Source organism: Muntiacus reevesi, chromosome 4 (genome assembly GCF_963930625.1).
Source record: "Muntiacus reevesi chromosome 4, mMunRee1.1, whole genome shotgun sequence".
NCBI lineage: Eukaryota > Metazoa > Chordata > Mammalia > Artiodactyla > Cervidae > Muntiacus > Muntiacus reevesi.
Genome location: NC_089252.1, coordinates 22,868,525 through 22,892,735, shown reverse-complemented (window position 1 = coordinate 22,892,735; position 24,211 = coordinate 22,868,525). Strand labels below are relative to the sequence as shown.

Sequence of the window (24,211 nt, the reverse complement as noted above, 5' to 3'; positions counted from 1 at the left end):
GTGCTGGGAAAACTGGTCAACCACTTGTAAAAGAATGAAACTAGGACACTTTCTAACACCATACACAAAAATAAACTCAAAATGGATTAAAGATCTAAATGTAAGCCCAGAAATTATAAAACTCCTAGAGGAGAACATAGGCAAAACACTCTCCGACATAAATCACAGCAGGATCCTCTATGTCCCACCTCCGAAAATATTGGAAATAAAAGCAAAGATAAACAAATGGGACCTAATGAAACTTAAAAGCTTTTGTGCAACAAAGGAAACTATAAGTAAGGTAAAAGACAGCCTTCAGATTGGGAGAAAATAACAGCAAATGAAGAAACAGACAAAGGATTAATCTCAAAAATATACAAGCAACTCCCGCAGCTCAATTCCAGGAAAATAAATGACCCAATCAAAAAATGGGCCAAAGATCTAAACAGACATTTCTCCAAAGAAGACATACAGATGGCTAACAAACATGAAAAGATGCTCAACATCATTCATTATCAGAGAAATGCAAATCAAAACCACAATGAGGTACCATTACACACCAATCAGAATGGCTGCTATCCAAAAGTCTACAAGCAATAAATGCTGGAGAGGGTGTGGAGAAAAGGGAACCCTCTTACACTGTTGGTGGGAATGCAAACTAGTACAGCCACTATGGAAAACAGTGTGGAGATTTCTTAAAAAACTGGAAATAGAACTGCCATATGACCCAGCAATACCACTTCTGGGCATACACACTGAGGAAACCAGATCTCAAAGAGACACGTACACCCCAATGTTCATCGCAGCACTGTTTATAATAGCCAGGACACGGAAGCAACCTAGATGCCCATAAGCAGACGAATGGATAAGGAAGCTCTGGTACATATACACCATGGAATATTACTCAACCTTTAAAAAGAATTCATTTGAATCAGTTCTAATAAGATGGATGAAACTCGAGCCCATTATGTAGAGTGAAGTAAGCCAGAAAGATAAAGAACATTACAGCATACTAACACATATATATGGAAATTAAAAAGATGGTAACGATAACCCTATATGCAAAACAGAAAAAGAGACACAGATGTACAGAACAGACTTTTGGACTCTGTGGGAGAAGGCAAGGGTGGGATGTTTCGAGAGAACTGCATCGAAACATGTATATTATCTAGGGTGAAACAGATCACCAGCCCAGGTTGGGTGCATGAGACAAGTGCTCCGGCCTGGTGCAGTGGGAAGACCCAGAAGGATCGGGTAGAGAGGGAGATGGGAGGGGAATTTGGGATGGGGAATGCATGTAAATCCATGGCTGATTCATGTCAATGTATGACAAAAACCACTACAATATTGTAAAGTAATTAGCCTCCAACTAATAAAAATAAATGAAAAATAAAATAAATAAAAAGCAACCAGGGAAAAGTAACAAATAACATATAAGGGAACTCCCAAAAGGCTATCAGGTGACTTTTCAATAGAAATATCACAGACCAGAAGGAGTGGCATGATATATTTAAAGTGATGAAAGAAAAAACTACAATCAAAACTACTGAGGAAGGCTCTCATTCAGATTTGATGAACAGATAGAAAACCAAACCTAAAAGCCTTCAGTATCACAAACCAGCCTTGAAAGAAATGTTTAAGTAACTTTTCTAAGCAAAAAAGAAAAGGCCACATTAAAGACATAAAAATTACAAAATGAAAAAGGGAATAGAAAAAGGCAATCATATGGTAAAGGTAGAAATCATCTACACACAAGTTACGAGAAATATTAAAATACAAAAAGCAATACAACAAAATACATTCACAATCAGCAGCTAAGGAACATACAAAATAATTAGATGCAAATATAATACCAAAAACAGTAACTGTGAGGTAGGAGAGTACATATGCAGATTTCTTTACATGCATTTAAAAATAAGGGATCAGCAACTCATAACAGTCAAGTATAAAAATATAGATGGCTACAGAAAAACCTCAGGGAAACCACAACCCAAAATTTATGATGGTTATAAACATAAAAAAGAAAAAAGAAATCCAAACATAACACTAGAGATAGTCATCAATTACAAGAGAACAAGATAAGAATAAAGGGACAAAAAAATCTATAAAAACAATCCCAAAACAATGAACACAATAGCAAAAGATACACAAGTAAACACTATTTTGTTTATTTTGAAATAGACACCAGATATGAGAAAATATAAACATCTTAATAAGTGCATGTTATCCAGATCACAGGATAATGTATAAATTTTTGTTCTTCATTTTACTTACATTTATTTGACTCTAGCTCCATAATGAATGTGACTTTTTCTATACTAAATGATTGATAAGTTTGAATAAATATTTTTATATCACACAGAAACATAAATATTTTAAAACCAAACTAAGAACTAGATGGATGTCATAAAATTCAAATACATCAGAAATGTAATAAAAAGTCAATAATACACAAAATATAATTAATCTTTATGCATTTTAAATATTCCAGGCTATTAGAAGGCAAATAAATATGAGTTAATTAATGATATCCTATGCTTATAATTAACACAAGGCTATATGACTTGTTCTTATACTATCCCATTCTGGAATATTTTTTCAAATAGTAACTCTTTTCCATTGTTAGCAGGGATATATATTATTATAACATATCCATAGGCAATTTGGCAAGAGTTGAAGAGTTGAAGAGTATGTATGAAGAGTTTTAAAATGACAGAGAAAAATACTGCTTTAGGGATTCATACACAAGTAGTTTAACATAGGTAAAAGACATATATTTTAATTTTTATATTAACCTGGTAATAGGATAGATGTGGAAATTTAGATAATTTCCTTTCTCCTTATCTGAATTTCTTATACAGGAATATATATCACATTTTTAATTAATATTTTCCTTTTTAGTGCTAGTGAAGTTGCTCAGTCATATCTGACTCTTTGCAGCCCCATGGACTGTAGCCTACCAGGCTCCTAAGTCCACGGAATTTTCCAGGCAAGAGACTAGAGTGGGTTGCCATTTCCTTCCCCAGGGGATCTTCCTGACCCAGGGATTGAACCTGAGTCTCCCACATTGCAGGCAGCGACTTTACCATGTGAGTCACCAGGGAAGTCCAAGTTTTAAATGCTATAAAAAACATTTGTGGAAAATACTTACTTGTAGGCTACCTTACTTATTTCATCATCACGAATATCCCTTTCCATTTCTATTCTGTTTTGTTTAACTCTGAGTTTGGCTTTTTCAAGATTGTCTATGGCTTCTAGAAGTTCTCCATGAACTTGTTTGTATATTTCCATTACCTAGAAATAAAAATATGTATGCTAATATACGCACTTAATGGCTAATTAAAATAATCAGATCACAGAAAGATCAGAGAAAGGTTTTAGAGTAGTTCTGATGTAGATTATAAACACTCTTTATATTGATTTTTGTTCCCTATTTAGTCTATTGTTTAGCACAGCGGAGTTTCAGATTTCTTATATATCTTGAGAGGCATCAATACTAGCGATGTACAAAAGTTACTGAAGAAAATAACTTCACTCTCCCAGTTAATATGACCAAAATAAAATCATTATCTTTTCACCTACAAAAACTAAGACTTTTTATTTGCTCTTGTTGGTCAAATACTTTATTGTAGAAAAATTATACACCACCAATGAAAAATTGAAAACTGAAAAAATCACTTATAATCTTCTCACTCATAAATAATCATTATTATCTTCATGCAAGGATCCAAAAATATTCCATTTTATTGTTTTCATTAATTATTGGACATCATAAACCATCTTCCTTCCCTCTCTAACTCTCCCTTCTCTGTCAAACTAAAGGGAAAGGGTGGTTGTAGTTGTCATGGTTGAAAGGAAGGACTGTTCAGAATGTCCTGTTGGAAAGCTAGACAGTGAGGAGCAGAAGAAGGTACTAGGTAGTGAGCAGTCCTTTCACTAGGGGCCAAGTGGTGGATCAACAAGAAACAGTACCCTCCTAAATAAAGCAGCAATCTTCATTAATATCCATTTTATTTCACTGTATTAGTTTTATTGTGATAGGAACATTTAACATGATTGTCTATCCTTTAACAAATTTTTAAGTGTACAAGATCCCCTGGAGAAGGAAATGGCAACCCACTCCAGTATTCCAGCCTGGGAAATCTCATACAGAGGAGTCTGGAAGGCTACAGTTCATGGTGGCACAGTCTAACAACAAAGTGTACAATACAGTAAACTGTAGGCATTATGATGTACAGCAGATCTCTAGAACTTAATCATCTTGCATAACTAAATCTTCACACCCATTGAAAAACAGCTCTCCATTTCCCCTCAAGTCCCTACCAATCAACATGTCTGCTCTACGAAGGTAACTATTATAGACATCTTATACAAGTGGAATCACGCAGTATTCATCTGTGACCTCTTTAGTACTTAGCATAATGATGCTCTCCAGGTTCATCCATGTTGTCACATATGGCAGTTTTCCTTCTTTTTTTAAGGCTGAATTATATTCCGCTGTATGCATGCATCACATACAGTTTAGAATTAGCTTTGTCAAGCTCCACAAAGATACCTGTTGAGATTTTGTGACTGCATTCAATTTACAGAGCATTTTGGAGAGAATGTTACAGAATTTAGCCTTTTAAGCCATTAACATCATTTATCGATATCAGTCCAGTCAGTCATTTCAGTCGCTCAGTTGTGCCTGACTCTTTGTGACCCCATGAATCACAGCACACCTGGCCTCCCTGTCCATCACAAACTCCTGGAGTTTACTCAAACTCATGCCCATTGAGTTGGTGATGCCATCCAGCCATCTCATCCTCTGTCATCCCCTTCTCCTCCTGCCCCCAATCCCTCCCAGCATCAGGGTCTTTTCCAATGAGTCAGCTCTTCACATGAGGTGGCCAAAGTATTGGAGTTATAGCACTTCTCAAATTCTCTCAGAAATATTCAGAGTTTTCTTAAGAGAGACTGCGCATGTCATTTGTTACATTTATTCTAGATATTTTATATTTTATGTTCTAATGAATGCTATTTTTAAATAAACTTTTTTTTTCAGATTTGTTTCTGGTATATAGGAAAGTATGGATTTAAAATTTTATGTTTGTATTCAACTGTAATTCATCTGTGGACATGTTTAAAGTTCATGTATACATAATCACATAATCTCTACAGCAAAGGAAACCATCAACAAAACAAAGAGACAACCTACCCAATGGGAGAAGGTATTTGCAAGTCATATATTCAATATGAGGTTAATATCCAAGTATATAAAGAACTCATACATCTCAACAACAAAAAAACCATACAACTCAATTTAAAAATGGGCAAAGGGGATAAACAACAAGTCCTACTGTATAACACAAGGAACTATATTCAATATCCTATGATAAGTGATAATGGAAAAGAATAAAAAAGAATATATATGTATGTACATGTTAACTGAATCATTTTGATGTGCAGCAGAAATTAATAAAACATTGTAAATCAACCATATTTTTTTAAATGGGCAAAGGTGCTGAATAGACTTCTTTGGGGGGTCCTGTCATCTTGCTACATTCTTTTTTAAATTCTTATTAGAGTATAATTGATTTACAATGCTGCATTAGTTTCAGGTGGACAGCAGTAAACATTTTTCTAAAGAAGATACAGAGATGACCAATAGGCACATACATGAATAAGTGGTATTCAACACTAGTAATTATTATGGAAATGAAAAAATAAACACAATGAGATTTTACCTCATGACCATGATGATAGTTATTATATATACAAAAAAAAAAAAAAGATAAAATAACAGGTGTTGAGAGAATGTGGAGAAAAGAGAACCCTGGGAACTGTTAGTGGGAATGTAAATTAGTGCAGCTGCTATGGAAAACAGTAGGGAGACACCTCAAAAAGTGAAGAAGAGGACTAGTAAATGACTGATTAGTCCACTTTTGGGTATTAACCCAAATAATGCAAAAACACTAATTTGAAAAGATCTATGCACCCCTATGTTCACTGCATCATTATTTATAATAGCCACACAACTGAAGTTTCCATCAAGGAATGAATGCATAAAGAGATGTGTATATAGAATGAATATTTGCTGCTGTTGCTGTTGTTCAGTTGTTAAGTCATATCTGACTCTTCACGGCCACTTAAACTGCAGCACACCAGGCTTCCCTGTCCTGAAGGTACTATCTCCCTGAGTTTGCTCAAACTCATGTCCAGTGAGTTAGTGATGCCATCTAACCATCTCATCCTCTGTCACCCCCTTCTCCTCTTGCCCTCAATCTCTCCCAACATCAGGATCTGTTCTAATGAGTCGGTTCCTTGCATTAGGTGGGCAAAGTACTGGAACTTCAGTTTCATCACCAGTCCTTCCAAAGAAAATTCAGGGTTGATTTCCTTTAGGATTGACTGATTTGAAAGAATACTACACAATCACACAAAAAAAGAAAGAAACCTTGCCATTTGTGACAACATGGAAGACCTTGAGGGTATTATGCTAACAGAAATAAGCCACATGGAAAAAGACAAATATCATATGATTTAGCTCACATGCAGAATATAAAAAACAAACAAAAACATCCAAATAAGTGAACAAACCAAACCAAAACAAACATGTAGGTACAGACAACAGAGAGAAAGGAGGACAAAAATGGGTAAAATATGTTAACTATATGGTGATGGATAAAATATATCATGTTTAAGAGAAAAAAAGAGAAGGCACAAATAAATATCAAGAAAGAAAAAGGAGATCACTACATATCCCCGGTGACTAAGTAGTAAAGAATCCACCTGCAATGCAGGAGACTTGAAGGAGACATGGGTTCAATACCTGGCTCAGAAAGATTTCCTGGAGTAGGAAATGGCATCCCACTCCAGTACTCTTGCCTGGAAAATCCCATGGACATTGGCGCCCGGTGGGCTGAAGTCAGACACTACTGAGCAACTAAACAACAACATATTCTATAGACTTATAGGAAACAAAATGGCCTTCCCTGGCAGCTCAGCTGGTAAAGAATCCGCCTGCAATGCAGGAGACTCCAGTTCGATTCCTGCTTTGGGAAGTATCCCTGGAGAAGGATAGGTTACCCACTCCAGTATTCTTGGGCTTTCCTGGTGGCTCAGATGGTTAAGAATCTGACTGCAATGCAGGAGACCTGGGTTTGATCCCTGGGTTAGGAAGATCCCCGGAGGAGGGCATGGCAACCCACTCCAGCATTTGTACCTGGAGAATCCCCATGGACAGAGGGGCCTGGTGGGCTACAGTCTATAGGGTCACAAAGAGTCAGACACAACTGAAGAATTAAGCACAGTACAACATAGGAAACAAAAGAATACTGAGAAAGTCTCTGTTCCAAAAAAATACCTAATTTTGATGAAATGGACATAATCTTAAAAAACTAGAAATAACCAAAATGGACACAGGAATAAATAGAATATCTAAAGAGTCTTATTGAGGAAATTGAATCTGTAATTAAAAACCTTTCCAAAATAAACAAAAAACAAAACTGGAAAACTTTAGCTAGATGGCATCAATAATCTTAGTCTTTTGCAAACTCTTCCAGATAGTAGAGAAAGAAGAAATACCCCCAAGTTACCTTTAAATAGAGCAAACCCTTAAAAACAAAACCTGACAAGGACATTACTAAACAATTCTACTATTTTCTTATTCATGAACTTAGATTTAAACCCTTAAGCAAATAATAAACAAATCAAATATAGCAACATCTTGAGTAAGATGTAGCATCTTCCGTAATATAAAAAAAAAATTAATGTTTCACCTTTGAAACTGGGACTGTGACAATGATGCAAAATATTACCACTTACAGTCAGCAATGCAGGAGACCCGGGTTCAATCTCTGAGTCAGGAAGATTTCCTGCAGAAGGAAATGGCTACCCACTCTAATATTCTTGCCTGGAGAATTCCACACACATAGGATTCTGGAGGACAAGGAGTCCCAAAGAGTCAGACACAACTGAGCAATTAATACTTCACTTTATTCACTGGAGATCTTGGCCAAGAAAGGTAAAAGCCTTACTAAAAGCAATACAGTAAAATGTATACAGATTAGGAAGAGAAAGAAATAAAACTGTACTTGAGTGAGTGAGTGAGAGTTGCTCAAACGCGTCTGCCTCTTTGCAGCCCCATGGACTGTAGCCCACAGGGCTACTCTGTCCATGGGATTCTCAAGAAAACTGGAATGGGTTGCCATGCCCTTCTCCAGGTGATGATCCTGACCTAGAGATCAACCCTGGGTCTCCCACACTGCAGGCAGATTCTTTATCATCTGAGCCAACAGGGAGGCAAAACTGTGCTCCTGCCTTCAATCTTTCCCAGCATCAGGGCCTCTTCCAATGAGTACGTTCTTTGCATCAGCTGACCAAAGTCTTGGAGCTTCAGCTTCAGCATCAGTCCATCCAAAGAATATTCAGGACTGATTTCCATTAGGATGGACTGCTTGGATCTCCTTGCAGTCCAAGGGACTCTCAAGAGTCTTCTCTAATACCACAGTTCAAAAGCATCAACTCTTTGGTGCTCAGCTTTTTTTATACTCCAGCTCTCCCATCCATACATGACTGCTGGAAAAACCATACCTTTGAGTAGACAGACCTCTATAAGCAAAGTAATATCTGCTTTTTAATATGTTGCCTAGAATGGTCATTGCTTTTCTCTCAAGGAGCCATCATCTTTTAATTTCACGGCTGCAGTCACAATCTGCAGTGATTTTGGAGCCCAAGATTATAAAGTCTATTATTCTTTCCATTGTTTCCCATCTATTTGCCATGAAGTGATGGGACCAGATGCCATGATCTTAGTTTTTTGAATGTTCAGTTTTAAGCCAGCTTTTTCACTTTTCCTCATTCACATTCATCAAGAGGCTCTTTAGTTCCTCTTCCCTTTCTGCCATAAGGGTGGTGTCATCTGCATAGTTGAGGTCATTGATATTTCTCTTGGCAATCTTGATTCCAGCTTGTGCTTCATCCAGTCTAGCAATTTGCAAGATGTCCTCTGCATATATCTTAAAAAAGCAGTGTGACAATATAAAGCCTAGACGTATTCCTTTCCCAATTTGGAACCAGTTCATTGTTCTATGTCCAGTTTTAACAGTTGCTTCTTGACCTGCATACAGACTTCACTGGAGGCAGGTAAGGTGATCTGGTATTCTCATCTCTTGAAGAATTTTCCACAGTTTGTTGTGATCTAGATAGTAAAATTTCATGCAAAGATGGGCACAGTAAAGGACAGAAATGGTAGGTACCTAACAGAAGCAGAAGATATTAGGAAGAGGTGGCAAGAATACACAGAAGAACTGTACAAAAAATATCTTCATGACCCAGATAATCACAATGGTGTGATCACTCACCTAGAGCCAGACATCCTGGAAGGTGAAGTCAGGTGGGCGTTAGAAAGCATCACTACGAACAAAGCTAGTGGAGGTGATGGAATACCACTTGAGCTATTTCAAATCCTGAAAGATGATGCTGTGAAAGTGCTACACTCAATATGCCAGCAAATTTGGAAAACTCAGCAGTGGCCACAGGACTGGAAAAGGTCAGTTTTCATTCCAATCCCAAAGAAAGGAAATCCCAAAGAATGCTCAAACTACTGCACAACTGCACTCATCTCACACGCTATAAAGCAATGCTTAAAGTTCTCCAATCCAGGCTTCAGCAATATGTGACCCATGAACTTCCAGATGTTCAAGCTGGTTTTAGAAAAGGCAGAGGAACCAGAGATCAAATTGCCAACATCCACTGGATCATCAAAAAAGCAAGAGTTCCAGAAAAACATCTATTACCCCTTTATTGACTATGCCAAAGCCTTTGAGTGTGTGGATCACAAGAAACCGTGGAAATTTTTGAAAGAGATCGGAATACCAGACCACCTGACCTGCCTCTTGAGAAACCTGTATGCAGGTCAGGAAGCAACAGTTAGAACTGGACATGAACAACAGACTGGTTCCAAATAGGAAAAGGAGTATGTCAAGGCTGTATAGTGTCACCCTGCTTATTTAACTTACATGCAGAGTACATCATGAGAAATGCTGGGCTGAGGAAGCACAAGCTGGAATCAAGATTGCCGAGAGAAATATCAATAACCTCAGATATGCAGATGACACCACCATTATGGCAGAAAGTGAAGAAGAACTAAAGCGCCTCTTGATGAAAGAGAAAGAGGAGAGTGAAAAAGTTGGCTCAAAGCTGAACATTCAGAAAACTAAGGTCATGGCATCTGGTCCCATCACTTCATGGCAAATAGATGGGGAAACAGTGGAAACAGTGGCTGATATTATTTTTCTGGGCTCCAAAATCACTGCAGATGGTGACTGCAGCCATGAAATTAAAAGATGCTTACTCCTTGGAAGGAAAGTTACGGCCAATCTAGAGAGCATGTTAAAAAGCAGAGACATTACTTTGCCAACAAAGGTCCATCTAGTCAAGGCTATGGTTTTTCCAGTGGTCATGTATGGATGTGAGAGTTGGACTATAAAGAAAGCTGAGCGCCGAAGAATTGATGCTTTTGAACTGTGGTGCTGAAAAAGACTCTTGAGAGTCCCTTGGACTGTAAGGAGATCCAACCAGTCCATCCTAAACGAGATCAGTCCTAGGTGTTCATTGGAAGGACTGATGTTGAAGCTGAAATTCCAATACTTTGGCTACCTGACGCGAAGAGCTGACTCATTTGAAAAGACCCTGTTGCTGGGAAAGATGAGCGTATGAGGAGAAGGGGACGACAGAGGATGAGATGGTTGGATGGCATCACTGACTCGATGGACATGGGTTTGGGTAGACTCCGGGAGTTGGTGATGGACAAGGAGACCTGGCATGCTGTGGTTCATGGGATCGCAGAGTCAGACAAAACTAAGTGACTGAACTGAACTGAACTGACCTGAAGACAGTCAAAGTCTTTGGTGTAGTCAATAATGTAGTAGTAGATATTTTTTGGAATTCTCTTGTTTTTCCTATGATTCAGTGGATGTTGGCAATTTGAATCTGGTTCCTCTACCTTTTCTAAATCCAGCATGAACATTTGGAAGTTCTCCGTTCATATACTATTGAAGCCTCTCTTGGAGAATTTTGAGCATTACTTTGCTAGTGTGTGGGATGAGTGCAATTGTGTGGTAGTTTGAACATTCTTTGGCATTGCCTTTCTTTGGGTTGGAATGAGAAAACTGAGCTTTTCCAGTCCTGTGGCCACTGCTGAGTTTTCCAAATTTGCTGACATATTGTTACAGCACTTTAACAGCATCATCTTTTAATGATTTGAAATAGCTCAACTGGAATTTGATCACCTCCACTAGCTTTCTTCATAGTAATGCTTCCTAAGGCCCTCTTGACTTTGCACTTCAGGATGTCGGGCTCTAGGTGAGTGATCACACCTTCATCTTTTTCTGGGTCATGAAGATCTTTGTTGTAAACTTCTTCTGTGTACTCTTGCCACCTCTTCTTAATATCTTCTGCTTCTGTTAGGTCCATATCGTTTCTCTCCTTTATTGTGCTTATCTTTTCATGAAATGTTCCCTTGGTATCTCTAATTTTCTTGAAGAGTTCTCTAGTCTTTCCCATTCTATTGTTTTCCTCTATTTCTTTGCACTGACCACTGAGGAAGTCTTTCTTATCTCTCCTTGCTATTCTTTGGAATTTTGCATTCAGATGGGTAAATCTTTCCTTTTCTCCTTTGCCTTTAGCTTCTCTTCTTTTCTCAGATATATGTAAGGCCTCCTCAGACAACCACTTTGCCTTTTTGCATTTCTTTTTCTTACAGATGGTTTTGATCACTGCCTACTATACAATGTCACAAAACTCTGGCCATAGTTCTTCAGGCACTCTATCAGATTCAATCCCTTGAATCTATTTGTCACTTTCACTGTATAATTCTAAGTGATTTGATATATGTCATACCTGAATGGCCTAGTGGTTTTCCCTACTTTCTTCAATTTAAGTCTGAATTTGGCAATAAGGAGTTCATGGTCTGTGCCACAGTCATCTCTTGGTCTTGTTTTGGCTGACTGTGTACAGCTTCTCCATCTTTGACTACAAAGAATATAATCGGTCTGATTTTGTTATTAACCATCTGGTGATATCTATGTGTAGAGTCACGTCTTGTGTTGTTGGAAGAGGGTGTTTGCTATGACCAGTGCATTCTCTTGGCAAAACTCTCTCAGCCTTTGCCCTGCTTCATTTTGTACTCCAAGGCCAAACTCGCCTGTTACTCCAGGTACCTCTTGACTTCCTACTTTTGCATTCCAATTCACTATGATGATTTGGTGTTAGTTCTAGAAGGTCCTATAATTCATCACAGAACAATTCAATTTCAGCTTCTTTGGCATTAGTGGTTGGGGCATAGACTTGGATTACTGTGATACTGAATGGTTTGCCTTGGAAACAAACAGAGATCATTCTGTCATTTTTGAGACTGCACTCAAGTACAGCATTTAGGACTGTTCTGTTGACTATGAGGTGTACTTATTTCTTCTAAGGGATTCTTGCCCACAGGAGTAGATATAATGGTTATCTAAGTTAAATTCACCCGTTTGAGTCCATTTTAGTTCACTGATTCCTAAAATGTTGATGTTCATTCTCGCCATCTCCTGTTGATCACTTCCAATTTACCTTGATTCATGGACCTAACATTCCAGGTTCCTATGCAATACTGTTCTTTATGTTCACATTAATTTTTAGAATAGCACAGATTTTAGTAAACTCTATAAGATTTTCCTTTAGGCACAGGAATGCAGGGCTATACACTCGAGCAGAGAGCAAGGATCATACCAAGATGATGAAATAAGCAAACACAGAACTCAGGAAACAACAGAATTTATACCATGAAAGGAAGAAAAGCAAGAAATAATTCCCTGTATCCAATCTGTCCTGTAGGTATTGCTGGGGTGATCTCAGGTTTGGGGGTTTTGCTTATATGAGACAAATTCATGAGGAAAGCTCCTTGGCTGGTTCACTGTGGGACTGGTTCAGCTATCCCACATGGAAACTCTCTACACTGATGTTAACAATATTTCTGTGGCTCTACTCTGTTATGTGACTAAGCTACTTGTAGAATCTGAAAGTCACCTTAAGCCACTGAGGTTGGTTTGCAATGTACTGAGGTTCAAGCACGTTGACAAGAGGTCTTGCATTATTTAAGTAGCTGGGTTACTTTAGCAGACCTCTAGCCAGGGCCTCAGTCAAGATGGCAGAGTAAAATGAAACAAGCAAAGCTTTATTACAAACAAAACTCTATCTTACACTGTTGGTGGGAATGCAAACTAGTACAGCCACTACAGAGAACAGTGTGGAGATTTCTTAAAAAACTGGAAGTAGAACTGCCATATGACCCAGCAATACCACTTCTGGGCATACACACCGAGGAAACCAGATCTGAAAGAGACACGTGCACCCCAGTGTTCATCGCAGCACTGTTTATAATAGCCAGGACATGGAAGCAACCTAGATGCCCATCAGCAGACGAATGGATAAGGAAGCTCTGGTACATATACACCATGGAATATTACTCAGCCATTAAAAAGAATTCATTTGAATCAGTTCTAATGAGATGGATGAAACTCAAGCCCATTATGTAGAGTGAAGTAAGCCAGAAAGATAAAGAACATTACAGCATACTAACACATACATATAGAATTTAGAAAGATGGTAATGATAATCCTATATGCAAAGCAGAAAAAGAGACACAGATGTATAGAACAGACTTTTGGACTCTGTGGGAGAAGGCGAGGGTGGGATGTTTCGAGAGAACAGCATCGAAACATGTATATTATCTAGGGTGAAAGAGATCACCAGCCCAGGTTGGATGCATGAGACAAGTGCTCGGGCCTGGTGCACTGGGAAGACCCAGAGGGATCGGGTGGAGAGGGAGGTGGGGGGGGGGGGGGATCAGGATGGTGAATACATGTAACTCCATGGCTGATTCATGTCATTGTATGACAAAACCCACTGAAATGTTGTGAAGTAATTAGCCTCCAACTAATAAAAATAAATGAAAAAAAAAAGAAATATTGAGAAGCAAAAAATAAATAAAGAATAATCAAACAAAATCCAAAAAAAAGAAAAACAACTCTATCTTACACTTCCACAAGCTCGTAGCAATCTAATTTGCTTTTTGTCTTTATGGATTTACCTATTCTGGATATTTAAGGTAAATGAAATCATATAAGAATGCAATCTTTTGTGTTTGGCTTCTTTATTTAGCATAATGCTTTGAAGTTTATCCATGTTGTGATCTGTACCAGTATTTCATTCTTTTTATGACCAACTACTACTCCATGATATGGTTATTTCATATTTTGTTTAGTCATACAACAATTGATGGGCACTGGAAGAATTTTGCTTTTTGTCTATTGTAGACAGTGAGGTTAAGCACATTTCTGCACAAGGTTTTGTTTTGTAACATCAGTATTCAATTCTTTAGGGGTATATATCTTGGCTTGGAGTTGCTAAAGCATATGTTAATTCTGTTTTACTTTTTTAGGAAACACCAAGCTGTTTTCTACAGTGGCTTCACCATTTTACATTCCTACCAGCAAAGTACAATGGTTTGAGTTTCTCTACATCCTCACCCAAACTGGTTATTTTACACCTCATTTTTAATCTCATCCTAATGGGCATGAGTAGCTATATCACTGTGGTTTTGGTTTACATTTTCCTGATGGCTAATGATGTTGAGCATCTGTCCTTTCATGTGTTTGCTGCTCATTTCTGTCTTTCAGAGATATATCTACTTAAGTTTGTCCATTTTAAAATGGGGTGTTTATCTTTGTTAGTTGTTGAATTATAAAAGTTCTTCATATATTCTGGGTACTACATGTTTTTAAGATGTCAGTAGTACCCAAAGCTATCTTCAGATGAAATGCAACCTCTGATGAAGTCTCAAAGAGCTCTTGCAGAAATGGAAAACCCTATTTTAACATTTATATGAAATTGCAGGGGGGGTTCTCAGGTAGCCAGAACAGTCTTGAAAAGGAAGGGCACCTTAGAGAACTCACACTTTCTGATTTTAAAACTTACTACAAATCTGTAGGAAGACATATTAATATAGAATTAGTATATATATTAATATAACAGTACTATACAATTAGTATATATTAGTACAAAATTAATATATAATTAGTACATACTTTAAAATAAAATTATATATAATTTGCAACATTTTCTCTCATTCTGTACGTTGTCTTTTTACCTTTTTGGTAGTGTACTTAGCTGTACTAAAGGTTTTAATTTTGATGAAGTCCAGTTTCTCTAGTTTTTCTTACGCTGCTTATGTTTTTAGTGTCATATCTAAATCCATTCTCAAATTTTAGGACATAAAGATTTAGCCACAAGTTTCCTTTTAAGTTTTATAGTTTTAGTTCTTACATGTAAAGTTATGATCCAATTTGAATTAATTTCTGTATGTGCTAGGAAGCAGAGGTCCAACTTTACTCTTTGAATGCATGTGGATACACAATGTCCCAATACCATGTGTTGAAGAGACTACTCATTTCAACAAATGGTCTCAGCACCCTTGTCAAAATCAACTAACCACAGATATATTGGTTTATTTCTAGAATCTCAATACTACTCCACTGAACTACTTTCCTGTATTTATTAAATGCCACTCATTTTTGCTTCTTAAAGTTTTGTAGTTAGTTTTGAAATCAGAAGCTGTGAGTTCTCTAAGGTGTCCTTCCTTTTTAAGACTGTTTTGGCTATTTGTGACTTCCTGAAATTTCAAATGAATGTTAGAACAGGCTTTCCCATTTATGTAAAAAGCTCTTTGAGACTCTGTAGGAAACTCCATTTAATCTGAAGATAGCTATGGGTACTACTGACACCTAAACAATATTAAGTCAAATCTGTGAACATGGGTTACTTTTCTATTCATTTAAGTCTAATTTAATTGATTTCAGCAAAATATTATAGTTTTTAGTGAACAAGTCTTTCAGCTTATTGGTTAAATTTATTCATACTTAATCATTTTTTGATGGTATTAAAGAAAAGTGTTTTCTTAACTTCATTTTTGTATTGTTCACAACTAGTATATGAAAATACAACTGAGTTTTGTATTGAGTTTGAATCTGCAACTTTGTTAAACTTGTTTTTAGCTCTATAGTTTGTTTTGTGATTCTTCACAATTTTCTATATAGAAGAATGTGTCTTCTGCAAATAATTTTACTTCTTTTTCAGTCTAGATCCTTTTATTTAATTTTCTTGCCTATCTGCTTTATTAAAAGATCATTGATTTAAACATCAATCTCATCCAAAAAAATAAAAAACTTCACAGAACACCTAGAATAATGTCTGATCAAAACCTGAGCATCCTGAGTTGGACCATAAAGAAATCTGAGCACTGAAGAATTGATGCTTTTGAATCGAGGTGTTGGAGAAAACTTTTGAGAGTCCCTTGGACTGCAAAGAGATCCAACCAGTCCATCCTAAAGGAAATCAGTCCTGAATATTCATTGGAAAGACTGATGCTGAAGCTGAAACTCCAATACTTTGGCCACCTGATGCGAAGAACTGACTCACTGGAAAAGATCCTGATGCTGTAAAAGTTTGAAGGCGGGAGGAGAAGGGGACGACAGAGGACGAGATGGTTGATGGCATCATCGACTCAATGGACATGAGTTTGAGTGAGCTCCAGGAGTTCATGATAAACACGAAAGCCTGGCGTGCTGCAGTCCATGGGGTCATGAAGAGTTGGACATGACTCTTTGAGTGAAGTAAACTGAACCCATTCATAAGTGTGATCTTCAACAACTCTGCTTCCCCTCCCTAGGCAATATCTATGTCCACTAAGGACTTCCCTGGTGGCTCAGATGGTAAAGCGTTTGCCTACAATGCGGGAGACCCGGGTTCAATCCCTGGGTCGGGAAGATCTCCTGGAGAAGGAAATGGTAACCCACTCCAGTATTCTTGCCTGGAAAATCCCATGGACGGAGAAGCCTGGTAGGCTACAGGCCATGGGGTCGCAAAGAGTCGGATAGGATTGAGTGACTTCACTTTCACTTTCATTTTTATCAGGGAGAAACACACTAAAGTTATTACTTTAGGGATACCAATTCACATACCTATTGACAAAATTTAAAGTATCACAATAAAACCTTGACAAAAATGTGAGGTGTATCAGTTAGAATTGGGTTTGGTTGTAGGAGAGATAAGTCAAATAAACAAGACTGCAGTTTCTTTTTTTCTCCCCGAAATAGATACACGGCTTCTTCTGCCTTTCTATTCAGCCATCTTGGATACTGGCCCCCATTCTCAAGGTCGCCCTGTGCTATAAAATGTAAGTCAGAACTGCAGCTGTCATATCGGGGTTGCTGTAAGTTTACAAAATGGCTGAAAACAAAAGGGTGTGGCTTCTGACTGAGTCAGTCAATTTCAAAGCGCTTTCCTAGAAAAACCCTGTATAACCACTACCTACATCTCATTAGGAATACCATGAGTAAAGGCAAATTAAGAAATGACCTTTACCCTGACACATGGCCATCCAACTACTTATTGTGTTTTGTTCAGTCACTTAGTTGTGTTCAACTTTTTGTGACCCCATGGATTGCAGCATGCCAGGTTTCCCTGTCCAGTGTTAAATAAGGGGTCTAGTATGATGAAAAAAGCATACTGCTAGGACCCTTGTTCACAGTAGATAAATGGGACATCTCCAGCACTGCTACTACTTTAAGAATATAAACTGTCAAAGACACTCTGGAGAGCAGTGTGATTTTAACTAATGAAGTTGAAAATGTATATAACCCAGGACTCAGTAAATACTCCACTAGATATGTAACCAAGAAAAATTCACATGCACAAAAAGAGGAACATGATCAGGGCTCCTTATTGTTTATAGGCAAATCAGCACTGTAGCTAAATACAGGAAACAACACCCAAGACCAGAGATATCTATTTGCTGGAACTGGAAAGTAAAATGAATGGACTATATCTGTATATATCAATAGTAGCTGGAGCTCCAGAATAATGTCAGATTAAAAAGTAAATGGCTCAGCTGGTAAAGAATCCACCTGCAATGCAGGAGACACTAGTTTGATTCCTGGGTCAGGAAGATCCTCTGGAGAAAGGATACGCTACCCACTCCAGTATTCTTGGGCTTCCCTGGTAGCTCAGATGGTAAAGAATCCGCCTGTAACATGGGAGACCTGCGTTTGACCCCTGGGTTGGGAAGGTCCCCTGGAGGAGGGCATGGCAACCTACTCCAGTAATCACACCTAGAGAATTTCCTTGGACAGAGAAGCCTGGCAGGCTACAGCCCGCCAGTAGGAGAAGCCTGGCAGGCTACGGTCCATGGGGTCACAAAGAGTCGAACACGACTGAACAATTAAGCACAGAGCAAGCAAAAAACATTAGTTACAGAATGTTTGATAATATTAAAAACAACAGTATGGAGTGTACATAAGTTGCATATGTGTGTATAAAATTATTCAAATTTTGCCTGGAAACAGAAGTTCATGATGAGGTTATCTTTTGGAGAATGATGAAGGAAAATGGAACAAATATAAGAGACATTTAATGATTTAACTTACTAACTTTAAATGATCAAGAACAAACATGATACAAAATTAAATTTGTCCATTTAGTGGCCATAATAAACAATTTATTTTTCTATGATATGATCCCACAAGAGGAGGTTAAATGTTAATCATTAAAAAGATTTTACATGTAGGTTATATGTTTTCATTAAGAATGAAGTTTACTGATATAGTATACTTACATTCTTTCTCAGTTCAATTTATAGCTTCAAATAATACAATATTGTTTAACATATCCAAAATCATATTAGTAGACTGACTAAATACAATTAATATTCTTAAGTTTAAACATAAGGAAAGAAAACACACTTTAAATGAATATAGTCAACTGTATTGATTGATAATTTTTTAAAAAGATAAATAGTAAGCCAATTTTCAATGAGAATGAAACCTTTCAAGGTATGTTAACTTCTTAGAGCTGAAATTCTTACAATTAAGAAACAATCTGTAAAATGCACAGCCATTCTTTTATTCACTTACCTCAAATTTTTTCTGGTAATATTCCCTCAGAGATGTAAGTTCGTGGTCTCGCTTTGCAAGCAGTAGGGGGTGATGTTTAATCATATAATCTACGTCTGCTTTAAGCTTTGCATTACTTTCTGCTAATTTCTCCTTTTGCTCTTCCAGATGTTTTCGTTGATGAGTTTTATCTTCAAAGTGCCATCGTAGTTCTATTATATCTCTCAAATAGGCCTCATGTTCTAGACATACAGTGAAAGGACAAAAAGAAAATCTAAATTTAAAACAAAAACTCCAGAAGGAAATCTTTGTTTGATAGTAGATATGAAATATGAATATAAAAAAGCAGATGTATTACTTTGCCAGCAAAGGTCCATCTAGTCAAGGATATGGTTTTTCCAGTAGCTATGTATGGAAGTGAAATTTGGACTATAAAGAAAGCTGAGCACTGAAGAATCGATGCTTTTGAACCATGGTGTTGGAGAAGACTCTTGAGAGTCCCTTGGGCTGCAAGGAGATCAAACCAGTCCATCCTAAAGGAAATCAGTCCTGGATATTCATTGAAAGGACTGACGTTGAAGCTGAAACTCCAATACTTTGGCCACCTGATGCGAAGAACTGATTCATTTGAAAAGACCCTGATGCTAGGAAAGATTGAAGGAAGGAGAAGGGAACCATAGAAGATGAGATGGTTGGATAGCATCACCAACTCAATGGACATGAGTTTGAGTAAACTTCGGGAGTTGGCGATGGACAGGGAGGCTTGGCATGCTGCAGACCATGGGGTCGCAAAGAATCAAACATGACTGAACAAGTGAACTGAACTGAACTGATGAAATATTTTAGTTTCAGAAATTACTTGTTTTTTATTTTTATGTTTTGACCATGTTGTGTGGCATGTGGGATCCTAGCTCCCCAATCACAGATGGAACCCATGCCCTCTGCAGTGGAAGTGCAGGGTCTAAACTACTGGGAAGCCTGGGAAGTCCTTAAATTATTTTAGTATTCCTTCACTCACCATCAAAGGGATTAAACTACAAAAATCAGTTGAAATTATAAAAATAATAACTCATAAAAATCAATGTTAACATAAGAAATAATGTTTATCCTCAAAAATAAACCTTATAGTGAAATCAGAATGATCTCACACAGCAAAGTTAAGACAAACAAAAATGCACAGATCTAGTGACAGACCTAACGTGAGTACAGCACGGCCTAGAGGAAGAAATGACAAAATGTTCTCAAACAATAGAAATGGGAATTTGAATAAATGGATAAAAAATTTTTGTTCCATATAAAAATATCTGAAATGATACATATGGAAATTTCTTTTAAATAAAATAGAAACAAATTATAAATTAAATTAAATGTCAACTAACAGACTAGGACAATTTTAGAGAAACTATATAAAAGATTTCCTCATTATATCATTAAATTTCTAAGGTTAACCTAACCTTGAACTCTTGGAATAAAATTCAATTGGTTAGCTTGAGGATCTTTTCATCTTTTTTAAAAAAAACTTCTTGGTGGGTTTTGGTGTTGTATTCACTGAGGATACTTTGCATGTATGCTAATGATTTTGGCCTGTAATTTTGCATATTTGTATTGTATTCATCTAATTTGCTTTACAATTTATGCTAGCATCTTGTATCTGTTGTAGTTTCTTTTATTTCTGTTCTCTATGATTTTGTGGAAGTTCAAAACTGCATTTAAAGTTTTATTGCCCTAGTATGTCTATATGTATCCATGTGTGTGTTTTGCAAGAAAGGATTTTTATTTTAAGTCAATATCTTTCCTTTAACGACTATATGTATATTTTGGCTATCTATTCATCAGTCCATTTTTTTCTGTGAATTCATCCAGTTCATCAAGGTTTCAATAATATTCTAAGGCATTTGTTCTGTATATCTTCCTTATTATTAATCACTGCTCCATTTTTAGATACCATCTGCATTTCTAATTGAATTTACTCATATATTTTCTCTGTGTTCTTCATTAATCTTGCCATTGGTATTCCATTATTTCCTTTATTATTATTTTTTATTGATCTAACATTTAGCTCTGTGTATCTTCAGAATTATACATATTTCATTATTTAACCATTTTGTTATTGGTTTTCTGTTTTTTCTTTGTATTTATTTGCTTTTATTTTTCTAGTCATATATTTCAATAATTTTGATATCATCTTCTTTCCTGAATATGATAAAAGCTATTGATTTTCCTTTAAATAATAATTTAGCTTTTTTCACTTCTGTGAAAATAATTTTAGTAAGTTTTAATGATACAGTTCTAAATGTTTTCTAATTTCTTATATTTGTGAAATATTTGACACCATTCCCTTTTAATTTTATCCTAATTAGACAGTAGTATTTTTGTTTTAAAAAGTCAGTCACCATCTCATTAAGTATTATCATCATTATCTCCATAATTATCTTCTATTAGATATTCATCATCCTTTATCATGTTACACTCTATGTCTTTAAATATTTAATTCATATTTTCCTTCTCCTTGTGTACCCTTGATGCATTTCATGTAAATTTTTCTAGGTTTATAGTTATTACTTTTCTCTTCTTTAGTCTAAAAGACCATTTAACCAGTTATTGAGTCTTTAATTTCAAGTTGTAGATTTTTAATTTCTAGTAAGTCTTTTTTATTCCCATTTTTCTTTTTTTTAAAAAAATAGTCTCTTAGTTCTTGCTTTTATTTTCAAACTTCTCTTTTTATTTCATAAAACATATTAAATATTCTCAGTTGCTAAGTCATGTTCAACTCTCTGTGACACCATGCACCAGGCTCTTTTGTCCATGGGATTTTTCCAGGCAAGAATACTGGAGTGGGTTGCCATTTCCTCCTCCAAGGGATCTTCCCAATCCAGGGATTGAGTCTGGGTCTCCTGCACTGGCAGGAAGATTCTTACCATGAGCCACCAGGGAAGCCCATTAAATAAAATCATTTTATAATGGCATGTGCAATCCAATATCTGAAAACTTTTTGAGTAAGATTACGCTGTCTATTTCTACTAACTCACACTTACCGAATCTGTATTCTTATGTTTTATGATACTTGATATTGAGCTGTTTCTTATCTTGAGACTCTGAAACAATTCGCTGATACCTAGATCGAATTTTCAGTCTTTCAAAAAGGAACATCTGTCTTTGTTCCTGAAGATGCCTAGCTTTACCACCAACCTACAGAACATTTAAATGACATTCTCCACCGTGTATTTTCAGATTCACAGACAGCAGGAGTATCAGTCCCAAATCCATTTAGATCAGTACATTAAGAATTCTTAGAATACTGTCTGCTTTTCTCCACTAACTAAGTGAAACAAGTAGCTTTATTATTCAACTGGAGCAATAGGTTTACTCATGATTCATGCTTAATACTGGAATGGAGACCTTTGGACTCTCAGCTTCATGTAATGACGTCTAACCGGATTTGTCATTTGGGTGAGACTTGGGCTTTATCCCAAGTCTCCTGTACCAAATACATGGATCAAATGGGAACCAAAGGATATTAGGATTTCAGGGATTCACTCAAGGCTAAATCTGTCATTGATGCCTAATCTCCAAAAAAAATCCCATTCCAAACTTAAATGTTGGTTGTAGCACATTTCTTAATTTATTTAAAGCTTATCAGGGTCTTTTACCAAAGAATTTTTAAAAATTAAATGAACAAAACCTGGGAATTGAAAAAGGAAAAGTTTTGGTATCATTAGTTTCTTCTCAGATTCACCAGAGAAATCATAGTTGGAGATTTCAACACCCAACTCACAACAACTCAATAAACAACTACACAGAAAAATCAGAGAGAGAAGACTTAAACAGCACCACCAGCCAATTAACACATTTATAGACACTTCACCAAACAACAGAATGTACATGAATTTTGACCAAACACAGAATATTATCCAAAATATTTAAAATGCTGGGTAATTTTTATTCTAAACAATTTTAATGTAACTAAAATGTTCCTAAATTAATTAGAAATCAAAAGAAAAAAAGTTGGGGAAAATTGCAAAAAATCCCTAAGTAATTGCAAATTAAACAGCAATGTCTAAATAAATAATAGACCCAAAAAGAAATCACAAAAATAATTTTTAAAATATTCTATGTAATTAAAATAAGCTCAAAGCATATGAATATTTATGAAATCCAACTAATATAGTTCCTAAAAGTAACTTCAGTTCTTAAATGTCTACTCTAGAAAGGTACTGAACAAATAATCAAGGCTTCCACTTTATGAAGAGAAAAACAGTACGTTAAATTCCCAAAGAAAGCATGAGAAAGGAAATCAGAGAAGTAATCAATTATACCAAAGCTAAGAAATGATATGAGAAATTAAGCAAAAATTGACTTTTTAAATAAATCAACAAAATTGTTGTGCCTTTTGGTAAACCAAGGTGGGAAGAAAAGAGAGCGAGAAAGTAAAAATTACCAAAATCAAGTATGAAAGATATGTCATCTCTACTGTTATTATAAATATCAAAATAGTTATAAGACAATATTAGGAACAAGATTAGGTAAGCAAATATGACAATTACAGTAAAATGGACAAATTATTTAGAAGGCTCAAATGATCAAAACTGACTCAAGAAGAAAGAGAAAAGAGACTCAAAACCAGTAAATAAATTAAATTGGCTATTAAAAGTATGTTGACAATTTTGGACTTAAATACACATGAATAGAAAACTCATTATCTGGACTCTGGGTAGAAAAATAATGACTTCAAAAAACTAAAAACCCAAATTTAAAACTTATAAAGATTTAGATATCAAACTCAAGCTAAGAAATTAGTAATGGTCTAATTCACTGGTCTAGAACCAGTATAACTTCAAGAATCCTAACAGAGGCAACAAAAGCAGTTGAAGTCTCACTGACTTCTATAGAAAATACAAACAGCTCAGTATCAAGGAGAGACATCGGAAGAAAGACCAGTAGCTTATTACCATCTCCTTTGGATAAAGATAGTTTCCTGTCACACTCATTTGTGATTTAGACATGTTACTTATATTGCCTGAAGAATGTGACTAACAACAATATCATCTTTTTTTCTCTCAAAGGTGTTTTGGTTTAAATCATGGGTTTAATGTCACCCATTTATAAAGCCTGTGAACCCTGAATTAAAATTGTTACCCTATGATAACATAGAAACACTTCCAGACTCAGAAAGATCAGGTAGTCTGGTATGCTTGATAAATACCGCGTTAGAAAATGAAAACTCCAAAACCTTTAGATTATTTAACACTTGATCACATGTC

At 36.2% G+C, this 24,211-nt stretch overlaps 1 protein-coding gene across 1 annotated transcript in view; it reads right to left on the bottom strand.

Annotated features, from left to right (window-relative positions):
- Positions 1 to 24,211, bottom strand: part of CCDC178 (coiled-coil domain containing 178) — a 356,491-nt gene that overhangs the window by 294,335 nt on the left and 37,945 nt on the right. The window contains exons 7-8 of the mRNA XM_065934984.1: positions 18,972 to 19,192; positions 3,131 to 3,273 (exon numbers count right to left, since the gene is read on the bottom strand). Of these exons, the coding sequence (XP_065791056.1) occupies positions 3,131 to 3,273; positions 18,972 to 19,192 (364 nt within the window). The remainder of the gene's footprint in view (positions 1 to 3,130; positions 3,274 to 18,971; positions 19,193 to 24,211) is intronic.